At 27.4% G+C, this 11,677-nt stretch overlaps 2 protein-coding genes and 1 long non-coding RNA gene across 6 annotated transcripts; 2 read left to right on the forward strand and 1 right to left on the reverse strand.

Moving 5' to 3' along the window:
* On the forward strand, positions 1–3,710 carry LOC126551475 (uncharacterized). 2 transcript variants are annotated; one of them, XR_007605369.1, is made up of 5 exons: positions 1–434; positions 518–684; positions 3,145–3,210; positions 3,333–3,484; positions 3,628–3,710. It is a non-coding gene; the product is annotated as an uncharacterized LOC126551475 (long non-coding RNA). The 2 variants fall into 2 exon arrangements; XR_007605370.1 differs by lacking the exon at positions 3,628–3,710 and having other exon boundaries at positions 3,303–3,389.
* LOC114123738 (uncharacterized) lies at positions 3,522–9,580 on the reverse strand. 3 transcript variants are annotated; one of them, XM_050204890.1, is made up of 4 exons: positions 9,127–9,579; positions 8,120–8,188; positions 7,853–7,979; positions 3,522–7,396 (listed from the first exon to the last, which is right to left on the reverse strand). In XM_050204890.1, exons 3-4 carry the CDS (start codon positions 7,926–7,928, stop codon positions 4,239–4,241), a joined length of 3,234 nt encoding a protein of 1,077 aa, XP_050060847.1. In that variant the 5' UTR covers positions 7,929–7,979; positions 8,120–8,188; positions 9,127–9,579; the 3' UTR covers positions 3,522–4,238. The 3 variants fall into 3 exon arrangements, with proteins under 3 accessions (XP_050060847.1, XP_027842608.2, XP_050060846.1); XM_027986807.2 differs by having other exon boundaries at positions 3,522–7,979; positions 9,127–9,580; XM_050204889.1 differs by having other exon boundaries at positions 3,522–7,979; positions 8,985–9,580.
* Positions 9,581–9,875: 295 nt separating this feature from the next.
* LOC114123739 (protein Vhl) lies at positions 9,876–11,596 on the forward strand. Its single transcript, XM_027986809.2, has 3 exons — positions 9,876–10,213; positions 10,743–10,953; positions 11,018–11,596. Exons 2-3 carry the CDS (start codon positions 10,763–10,765, stop codon positions 11,295–11,297), a joined length of 471 nt encoding a protein of 156 aa, XP_027842610.1. The 5' UTR covers positions 9,876–10,213; positions 10,743–10,762; the 3' UTR covers positions 11,298–11,596.
* The last annotated feature ends 81 nt before the right edge of the window (positions 11,597–11,677 follow it).

Consider the following 11,677-nt stretch of genomic DNA (forward strand, 5'->3'; position numbering starts at 1 on the left):
AATTATTCCAGCTATCGATGTTTTATATGTTTATTATGCTATATTTTATTGTAATAAAAAGAAAATTAATTAATAAAAAATGGAAAAACCCAGAATGCGGACTAAATGTTTATATTAGATTATTATTGTTTCGTTATCGGCTTGTTTATTAAATGTATTAAAGGCATAGATTATCGAGTATCGACCTACATATAACCTGCAGTACCTACCTATGTACTTTACGGTCAGTATGACTATAAGTTATAACAACGATATCGACTATTTCAAAATTTAAGATTTAGTGATGTAATTTGATACCTCTTCTATGAAGTATTCACCGATCAATTTAGTGGAGATTAAGAGTACCTACGTTTTCTATGTATAAAAAATTAAAAACATTTTATCAGACAATAGGATCAGTTTCACTATCGCAAATCAAGGGATAGGTACATATGGTAGTTAATTATTTTAGATTCTGAACAAAGTGATGAATGTATTGATTTTATAATGATGTATGTTTTTTTGTGTCTGTGTACAGTATAACTTGTTAATATCCTGCTTCAATTTCAAACTTCGGCGGTGGTTTTCCGATTGCAAATAAGTGAATATCATTGGTGCATTATAGAGGTCAAAAATAAGAATTTTTCAACAGTTTTAAAAAAAATCGATTTTTTTATGATGGTTGTAACTCAAAAACTAATCACTGTAAGTAAACACTTAAAATTTTCCCCAAATGTTTATATTAGTGTAACTATATAAAGTTAAATTTTCAAAATATTTTTATTTTTATTTTTTTGAGCTTTTTATAGACGACTGAAACTTAAGGTTTTTCTAAGTATTTTTTTTTTGAAACGTCGATAAAAAAAATTTGGGTGCCAAAAAACTTTGAAAATTTATTACAAGGTATCTTATAAGTTGTTCTTATTGTAGTTTAAAAAAATCAAAAATCGTTGATCACAATTTTTTTTTTTATAAGCATTTTAAGATCAAATTTTTACGAAATTGCGTAACGATAACGATTTATCCTCAAACGATTTTCAATATTTGTCATTGTTCAAAAAGTATAAGTCGTATATACTTGAAAATTTCACCAGATATTCAGATTAGCATTTTGTTTACATGATTTAATTTTTAAAATATTTCGCTTATTTTAATGTTGTTTATAGGCGTTTGAAATATTCGTTTTTGTTTAGCTTTTTTTTTTTATATAAATATAATATCGATAAAATTTTTTTGGCTAAGACAAAGTCCCGTTTCCCATAAATTATTCTTATAGTCATTTAAAAATTACAAGAATATATAGGCAAAATTTTTTATTAGCGCTTGATGGTCAAATATTGACAAAAATCATTTATATTTGCAAATTATTTTGTAGTTAAAATTTGTAAAAATTGTTTGTATTCATAGGTACCTAGTTAAGAGTCGATAATTTAATTTAAAATTTTTCCATAAGTTTGGCTTACAATAATTATAAAATAACTATTATTTATTACTAAATAATTTTAGATTTTTCAGATTTTTGTAATAGGTTTAAAATTGAAACATACACCACTACGGCAGTATCTATTGTTTAAATTAGCATTTCCTATACATGATTTAATTTGAATTTTGAGCAGTGGTTAGGTTAGGTTCTCGAGGCCTGTGTGCGAACCAAAATCTAGAGGACCTGTATGGCCGTATTATAATCTATTTTTGAGGCCCTGCAATATAGTATGAGGCCTGTGGCCCGTGTGCGGTGCACACTCTGCACACCCGGTTTTTACGACACTGAATTTGAGGTATTCAGGCCATTAAAATATAAACCATTTTTTTTAACCACTTTATTTAAAATATAATATATTTTATATATTATATCCTAGGCTGACAGATCATCTCCGTTCAGAATCGTTTTTAGTATACAATGATACCTAATACCTATCATTGGATTCAAATTTAACACTCCTATAAAATACCTATATAATATAGTGCTAGGCCGTAGCCAAGGGGGGATTTCAGGGTTCAACTCCCCCCCAAAATTTTTTTTGAATTAAGACTGAATAGTTAGAATTTCATATTTTATTACTTAATATAACATATTTATACATTAACCCCCCCCCCAAAAAAAAAAATTTTTCTGGCTATGGTCTTGTAATAGTGATCCACACGGCACCTATAATGTACAGCAGAGCGGTACCAACTGGACCTTGCTTTTTTTATTTTAAATCAATTTTTCAAAATTTGTTATTCATTTTTATAACTAATTCATGTTAATTTTTGGTTATGCTTTTTTTTCTTTTTTTAAAAATAAATATTCTTCTTTTTTGCTTTTTTAAGCAATTGTGTGCTTTTTTGTTGCTTATTAGTAATTAGGTACTTATAATGCTTTAAAATCTGAGCCCTACTTATAAGTTATAAGGAATTTTTTTACTCTCGAATCTCGACCACTCAAGATACAAACTAGATCTATTTTGCTTTTAGCAACCGCCCTACAATTTAGAAATCGAAGCATTTCTTTTATTTCAGTGTTTTGACACAATAAAATAAAATTAGATACGTCATCATCGTAAAATATAATCGCCCGAAGACATTTTTTCTGAGGAGGAGGAGCAATGTTAGGATTTTAAGAGAAACATAATTTTATTATTTTAATACAACCTTTTTTATCATATTGGTATATCGTATGTATATATTTTTTAAAGTTACAACTTACAAGTATAGGTAGATAACTACATTGGTATACTGTATAGTGAATACGTAAAGTTAACTTTTGATTCTCAAGAAATTGAATTGTCTCACAACTTTTCCGAAACGATCAACAATTTCATCATAAAATGTTTTAATTCTAATTAGTTCATTCACTGTAAATGTATGTACATTCATCATCATACATAAAACAAAGTATAGTCTTTCGTCAGTTATGGTAGAGCGTAACCAGGTTTTAACCCTCCGCAACGAGATAAAAGACCGCTTAACAGTGTAAGTAGTTGCTGGGATACCAAGGAATAAGGATAATTCAAATTACCAAAAATACTGATGAGTAAAATACTTATTATTCTTTTAGTATATCCAATAGATCTTTTGATTTCTAAATTTATACTTCATTTTCTTCTGAAATTTGTTATTTAAGGGATAATATTGATGAATCAAGATATTAAATAAAAATAGTAATTTTAAAATAACTTTCAGCACAATCAGCAAGTACATGTCAGCAGACAGAGGTGTGTCCAGACCTTCATGGCTGGGGAGACAATGGTAACATTTTATTTTTTTCATATTACATTTAAACTACATCCATCTACTACATTTTACCTATACCTATAATATTTATGACTTACTTCTCATAGCATTACAATACAATATGGTATCTCTTCCAGAATCAGCCAATCATTTTATCCAATCTTCACATCATTGTTTAATATTTTAATTTAAACGATTAATGGTAAAACTCTCTAATAAGTCGCTGGGGAGGCAGCTGCCACCCTGCTACCCCCGTAGACAGGCAATGATAGAACTTAATACTAATTTGGTAAGAAGATATTTGTTTAGTAAGTAAAAAACTCTGGTTGTATTTCTAGGTGTTTTTAATTTTAGCTTTTTCTGATAAGTTTATACATATTACTTTTTATAACATATTTCAAATAGTTCTTAATAGTCACACAACATTTATAGGATTGGTTTAAATCAGAAAAAAGTAACTTATCTTAAAAGGCAATTAAGAAAATACAAAAGAAAAAAAAGAAAAATACATGGAAATTCATATTAATAGAGAAGAATATTTTTACATTATCATTTTTTTTTTATATAAATAAAAATAAGGTTTTAAAATAATATTAATAAATTAAAATTACAGAGTTTTTGGTATTTGTACATGTTATCTTACTAAGAACAATAAAAACTAAGCTTATTGGAATACTTGTGGTAAATTAATTTTAAAAAAGGACCATTTTTTTATTGGAGTATATATTACATTTTATATTAATATTGGACATTCTTCAACAATTTAGGAATATTTTGTTACAAAAAAGAATAAATAAAAAAAAAAGAAATATACATAAGTATAAATTAAAATACATTACATTGTAATTTATGTCAATATATAATTTTTTTGAAACATTTCTAGACTTTTAGCTTTGCACAAGAAAAATCCAAAAATAAATTTACAAGAACAATACCGTCTTTAAGTTACTTAAATGTATAACAAATGTGTAAAAAAAATGTAACAAAACAGATAAAGTACATTGGTTTTAATGAATATAAAAGAATATTAGAATTAATATTAATCAACGACAATCTGGACAGTACCAATTACCTTTTGGAGCAACTGTGATACCAACACAATCAAAATGAAACCATTCCACACGACAATTAGGATTATCACATGCAATCATTTCAGAAACTTCATCATATGGGCACCTACAGTGACAATATAATCTCTCTGTGCTCTGTACTGCTTTCTGTTCTATAATTTTAGGAAGTTCAATCACTAAATTTCCAGAATCACTGTCTGTATTATCAGCCACTTCAGGAGGTATAACAATTTTACTTATTCGAACATCTACAATAGGTCTAGTTTGATGAGATTGTGTCAATTTAGAAGTAGTATGTTGAAGTTGAAGTGGTGATACTGGTTTGGATTTTCGTTTTTGTTTCTTCTTTGTCGCAGATGGAATTTGAAGGGATAATGGCTGAACTAATAAAGATGAATCACCATTTTGTAGTTTTTCTTCGTCACTACTCTCATAACCAAAAAATTTTCTTTTTTTGGGTTGTCGTTTAGACTGACGAGTATCATTAGATGATGAAAGGCTTCTGGATAAATTTGGTGTACATGTTGAATAAGAAGAGTTTAATGAAAGTGGTGAAGGAATGCTTGATACTACTTTTGATAATGGAGGAATTTCTTTTGATACCTTAAGTTTTAGTTTTTTACGTTTAGTTTGTCGTTTTGTAAGTGATGAAGAACGACTACGTTTTTTTGTTTTTGGTGGTGTTAAATAACTGGGTGCAACTTTTTGATCATGACTTAAACTCAAATTTAATTCATCCTTTATACTATGTAAATTATTATTACCGTTGCATATTGTAACTGAGTGTTTGTTTAAACTATTATCAATACATTCTTTATCTTCAGCAGGTAATAAAAAGTTATTGAATGGTGAAGATATATTATTTATATTTGATGAATAATTATCACTATATATTTTATATTTGTCAGCTATTTTAAATTCATTATTGGGTACTCCAATGGATTCACTATTTTTCCATATTTGAGATTCAATGTTTGTGCATTGATGAGGTTCAGATAATTTAAGTCTGTTATCATTTGGTAAAGTTACGCAAGGTATAAATGTACTGTTAACTTTAGGTAAAATTGATGTATTTTCTACAAGGCTTTCTTGTTTTAAAGGTATTATTTCTTTATTATTTATTTCAGGATGCAAAGGGACTGGATTTATATCATAATATTCTTCATTATCTGTATTTGAAAACTCGCTTTCCAAATCGGATTCTAATGCAGACAAATTGAAATTTGCTATCTTCTTGGCACTTAATACTTTGATTTTTTTTTCTTTTTTCTTTTTTTTGTGTTTTTTTGGACTTTCAATAATGGGTTTTTTATTTTCTTCTTTATCAGAGTCACAAGACGAAGAACATGATGAAGAACATGAACAATTTGACCCACATGAACTAGATGAAGAAGATGATGAATTACAGTGTGAAGAACATGATGACCTTTGACATGAAATATTAAAAGAATTATTTAATATGTTTTCACTACCATTTACAATAGCTGCTAATTCATCCGGATATGGAGGAGATTTTATTATTTCAGACTGATTAGTTGTGGATAATAAAGTATAGTCATGATCTAGTAATGCAATATGGACTAATTCTTTTTTTTGTTTACTTACATAATCCCAATAATTACCACTTGGACTAGGCGAATCTAAATGTTTTTCCGGTTTATGACGAGGTGTTTTCTCTGTATCACTATCAGAAGAAAGATTTAACGGTGGAAGATTATAATCAAATCCTTTTTTTTTCTTCTTTTTCTTTTTTTTCGAGGGAGATATTGCTTCTTTATGAATTAGTTCATGCTTCTTAAGTAACTTTCTTGAAATAAATTTATTAGAGCAAGTACTACATTCATAAGGAATATTTCCAGAGTGCCATCTTTCATGTACTCTTAAAAGTAATGCATTAGAGAATGTTCTTCTACATTCATCGCATGTGAACATTGCAGGGGGAACACAAAAATGATATGTATAAGGCCATTTTTTTGTTAAACATGATTTACATTCTTTGCTGTCCCTATTATGCTTCCAAAACATATGTTCAAAAATATCTTTTTTACTAAGATAAGTTATATTACATTTTAAACACATATGTCTCATTTTATGTTTATTAACATGTAGTGCTAAACTTTGTTGATTAGAGAATGTTTCCAGACAATAATCACATGCATTATGAGCTTTTCTTAAATGAACCATACATCGAAATGCAGATGGAATTTGACCTTGACCACAAAATAGGCATCTAAACAATAAATTTTGCCAAATTCCAAGATCCACACCTGGACATAAATGGCAATGCAATTCTCCATAGTTGGAAAAAGTTATTTTGCACATAATACAGTCATAAGTTTTTCTTGAATGAACACTACGTTTATGAGAGTTTACTTCTTTCATTTGTTTTGATGTAAATTGACAATTGAAACAATAGAAAGTATTATTAAATGGAATATGACTTAATTCATCAGTTGAGTCATAATTTTCTGAATTTAAATAAACATTTTCTAAAGCCTCCAAATTTGATTTTAAAATATTAGCAACATCTTCAGACGATTCATTTTTAACTGTCATAAAACGATGTTTTTCTATCATATGCAATGCGAGTTGTTTGCCATTTACAGCAATACAAGTTGAATTATGACAATATACACACGTTAAACATGAAGTTCTAATGCATTCTTTTAGTATAACATTTATTTTCATATCAGTCAATTTATGATCTAAAGTCAGAGCCATAACTAAAAGATTATCATTTTGTGATGCGTTATTAATACCTTGTTGTGTATCAGATCCATTTACCCATGGACTTTTTTCCGATAAAACTGTAGACATATTTTTAATTCCAAGTTTAAACTCTTCTTCAAGATTTTGTAATGTTTGTACAGATATCAAGTCTGCGGTGATTGGCGACTCGGATAATGTATTAATTTTATCAAAGGATAGCTCATTATTTTCAGTACAATGCATATTTGAAAGATTATGGTCACAATTTCTTTGAGACATAGAATATTGTGAATGATAAGTATCTCCTTCTGAAGCACTTAATTTCTTAAAAGTTTTGTTATCAAATTCATCAGTTACTGATATATCAGAACAACTTAAGTCTTGTAATGTGCTTTCAAAAAGGTCATCAGCTTTAACATCATCTATAACATATTTTACGATGTCATCAATAATATTATTTATTTCTGATTCATCTTTACGCAGTTCACAATTTTTAGTGCCCAAAACCACATCCATCACATCAATGTTATCTAAATGTAATTCATCATCTTCAGAGCTACTACTAGAAAATTGAGAATTAGTAGTAGGTGGAATTGGAAGTCGAGATGAAAAAAGAGGTTGGGCAAAATATCTTTTTTTAACACTATCACTAAATATATCTTGAGATTTATTGAGTTTATCTGAAGCTACCAATTGATGAATATCTTGAATATGACATATTAAGTCTTTATGAATCTTAAATTTAGCTTTACAAACTAAACAAATATATTGATGATGAGATTCCCTAATATGGTCAAATAATCTCATTCTTTGTAAATTTTTTCCACAAATATCACATTTACTAATCCCACTATGTAATGACATATGCCCGTATTTACCATTTGGTCGTTTAACTTGTTTATAACTGCTGGTTTTGAAAGTGCTATTCAAATTATTTCTCATGGCCATCTTCATGAATCAACATTTATTAATTAATATTTGATACTTGATAGTAAATTAATTAATCTGAAAAAAAAGTAAGAATCATGTTCATTTCAATATTTATATTATAAACATGGAAATCTCTATTGACAATAGGATGTAACCACAAACTATATAATAAACAAATAAAATTCAGTAAAATTAGAAAATCATATAATAATTACCTTTGTAGTTTGTACATAGAAATATTTGAATATTCCTTTTCAAAAGTACATTTAAAATTTGAAAAATATCTGAAAAAAAAAATAAATCAAAATTGAGTGATTAAGCATTACATATTTGCACACAAGAGCACTTAAATATTAGTTTATAATAATGCATAATTGAGTCCTTCATATACAAAACCTAAATATGTTTGGCATTATAGGTAGTACTTTAAAGATTGATTAATGATTAAAAATATTGTTTATTGATCTCGTAATACCATAATTTTAATTAAGTATACAAACATAAAAATAAAAATGAGATATTTAGCAATGCAAAACATTTATTTAAATCTAATTATTAATGATTTTAAATACTAGGATCTATTTAATAAAAAGGAATTCTTCTAGATCTAAATTATTAATTATTCTCATCAAGAAAAAAATAAACGGACTATTAAATATTAAAAATCTAATGCCAGATAAGTGCTTAGAAGGGTCTTGAGATGAATGATAAAAAAAGCCCTTTAAATTTAATTGTAAATCAATGAAATAAATAAATATGCAAATTTGGAGGGAAAGTATTTTACAGGGAAAACATGAATCATACAATGTTCACAACTTATAGAATTTTATAAATTATATAAATAAAAAGAATGAACAATAAAATAATACTTTATACATTATTTTTATCCATTAAGCTTTGTTATAATATGTAAAATTAGTGCTCAATTTTTACTAGCAATCACATTTTACTCCAAAAAATCAAATAGGAATATCAATTTAATATTTTACTACCTTAATAGGTTGACGATAATTATCTTACGATTATAAATAATGAACATTAGAAATAATAAAAACCAATCAATATAGGAAAAAGGCGTACCTGAGGATAAAATGGATTTGGCGAACATATTATCTTCAGTGGATTAATATGATCCCAAAGAATTAAACTTTTTATTATTCACATATAATTGACACTAACAATTTGAGTAAAAAATGATTTTTGAGTATTCAAAACAACGAACCCGTTTTGTGTTTATTTCCAAGCAATAGATACCCCTCTCCGGGCGCGGAAAATGGCGTCGCCCAGCATTTGATTAAACACTGCTATCGGTTCAACAACTTAATTTTAATATTTCAACGTACTCGAATTTCACTTCACCGCTGAACGAAATTTTTATTTACAATTCGTGCGTACGGTCAATTTAATGTGAAATTTATTGAATATTTAATAAGAAAAATTGATTTGCATTCAGTGTTAACACTACATTGGACACTACCTCGTGTCTTAGCCTTTGTAGTTACTAGTTTGTATTTTTCGTGCTAAAATTTTTATCATTTATAAATGAAATTCGGAGTCTTATAGAGCGTGATAAGATCTTAACATCACAAAATGTGACATTTTATTTCAATAGCATGTAAATTTGTTCAGTAATTAACAATTAGTGAAAAATTGTCTATTGTTCTTTAATATGAGAAATTTAAGGTTAGTAGCTATGACAGAAAATCAGAACCTGTATACAATAATATTACAATAATATGTTCATGCTCGGGACTACAGATGTTGGACCGGGTGTGTGGTTATGATAAATTTTCAACTAGAAATATACAACTTCCATGGTAAAAACTCAAACAAAAACATCAATACTGATAAGGCCTAATATTCTTATCACATATTGATCATACTAACTTACTGTATGACTGGCTTTGCTTCATAGAGTACATACAGTAATAATTACTCTATGATAGAGTAGCAGCTGTTGTAGCAACCGGTCAGACAAACTACTGCAGTATACAATATATTGTAAATCTCACTATACATATCAGCGCACTCTATCTATGACTGTTCTACGCGTACGAAAGGCCAGTCGGCCCAGTCTATAAAGTCTATCATAATTTATATATTTTATATTTTTAATTTCAGTATAAGCCATAAGGCATAAAGTCCGTGTAGAATGTTGGTATCAGCTAAAATCGTGGTTACTTCAGTTTGTTTTGTATTATTGATTGATAAATAATATCAATTGCAATTTGCAAAATTTAGTATTTGGTAGTTATTGTTTGTTTCCAATATAATAGTGTAATTATTTACTATACTTACTCATGTCTATGGTTAGTATTGTTTTATCGTATTGAAAAATTAAAAAATGTATTTAATTTTTTAAGTTGACTACATTAATTTAGTTCCTCACAATATTTTGTCATAGTTAAGTGCATATTGATGAATTTTTCATAGATGTCAATTTTTTTTTTAAGTCCTAGATTTCTTTCTATGCAGACGAGGGTTAAATAACAGTATAACTTCACATATTGAAAATTTACTATGCGTTAAATGATTTAATTTAACTTTTCCTCATCAAATTTGTTATTGATTGTTATGCTTGTATATATTGACTATCTATGCTTATTAGTTTAAGTGTATTTATATTATCTTAAGATACACAACTCTTTAAAAAAAGTTCAATTAATTCTTTTATTATCATGAAATTTATAGTTCTTCTGTAATCTATGTTTAAAATGCTTTGTTGAATGTCAATATAATATATTTGTGTTTTGGTACTTTGTACAACTGTGTATTCTTTGCAAGTTCTCAACTATAAGATTATGTATGACCTGGGTATTTTTTTTTCACACTATCCAGGGAGAAACGATAAACTGATAATGGCTTTAATGGGTGAACAGATTGCTGGTACTCAAAGGCAACCAGCATATGTACGCTTTCAAAACAACACCTGCTATAGAATTGAAATAAATTGGATAAATTATCAAAAGAAAGAACAAACTTACTGCATTTTAGATCCAAAAAAATTTGTAGATGCTAACACATTTTCTACACATAAATGGGTTTTTAGGTTTGCAAATGTTTATTTATTTTTTGTGATTTGTACGTGTATGACTATTGTTTCATATTTGTAGGGAATATGCATCAAAGTGTCAGATGGTTGTTGCTGGAAGAGAAGTATTCGTTGCAACACCCTGGGTTGAAGAACACAAGAGACTTGAATTCAAACACCCAATCAATGTACCATTAAGAACAAGGGTTATAATTGAAATGACGGTTTTGGACTTACGACAACTATGCTTATTAAAATTATCTTACTTACTGAAAACTAAAGAGGACATAATGACGTTGGAAATACCTAAAACACTTCAAAACGAATTAATAGAAATGATATCAAACATTGAAACTTCATGACTTAACTAATAGTACATTTTTATTTATATTTCCTTGTTTTACTATTTTATAAATTATTAAATGTAAATAATTTTGTTATGTTAACATTATTAAAATATAGTGAAAACATTAAGTTGAAATCTCTTGCACAGTTGTATATAAGCCAGTCGTAATGAAATAAATCTGTTTGTTTTAAAAGGTTATGCTTCTTGTCAAAAATATTCCTATGGGCTGTGATTGGTAGATGTTTATATTCATATACATATAAGATAAAATAATAGTTTTGATAATATTTGTGGATAATAAATGAATTAACATTATCTTAAGACTTGATATTGTTTGTAAGTATTCATATTTTTACTATATACACTAGTTGGTAAAAAATAAAAAATTGTATACTA

The sequence above is a fragment of the Aphis gossypii genome, chromosome 3, assembly GCF_020184175.1.
Source record: "Aphis gossypii isolate Hap1 chromosome 3, ASM2018417v2, whole genome shotgun sequence".
Lineage (NCBI taxonomy): Eukaryota > Metazoa > Arthropoda > Insecta > Hemiptera > Aphididae > Aphis > Aphis gossypii.

Coding starts and splice junctions, on each gene's coding strand:
- LOC114123738 (XM_027986807.2), bottom strand. CDS start 7,928: ATGAAGATGGCCATGAGAAATAATTTGAATAGCACTTTCAAAACCAGC.
- LOC114123739 (XM_027986809.2), top strand. CDS start 10,763: ATGGCTTTAATGGGTGAACAGATTGCTGGTACTCAAAGGCAACCAGCA. Junction 10,954..11,017: donor ACACATAAATGGGTTTTTAG/GTTTGCAAATGT, acceptor TCATATTTGTAG/GGAATATGCATCAAAGTGTC.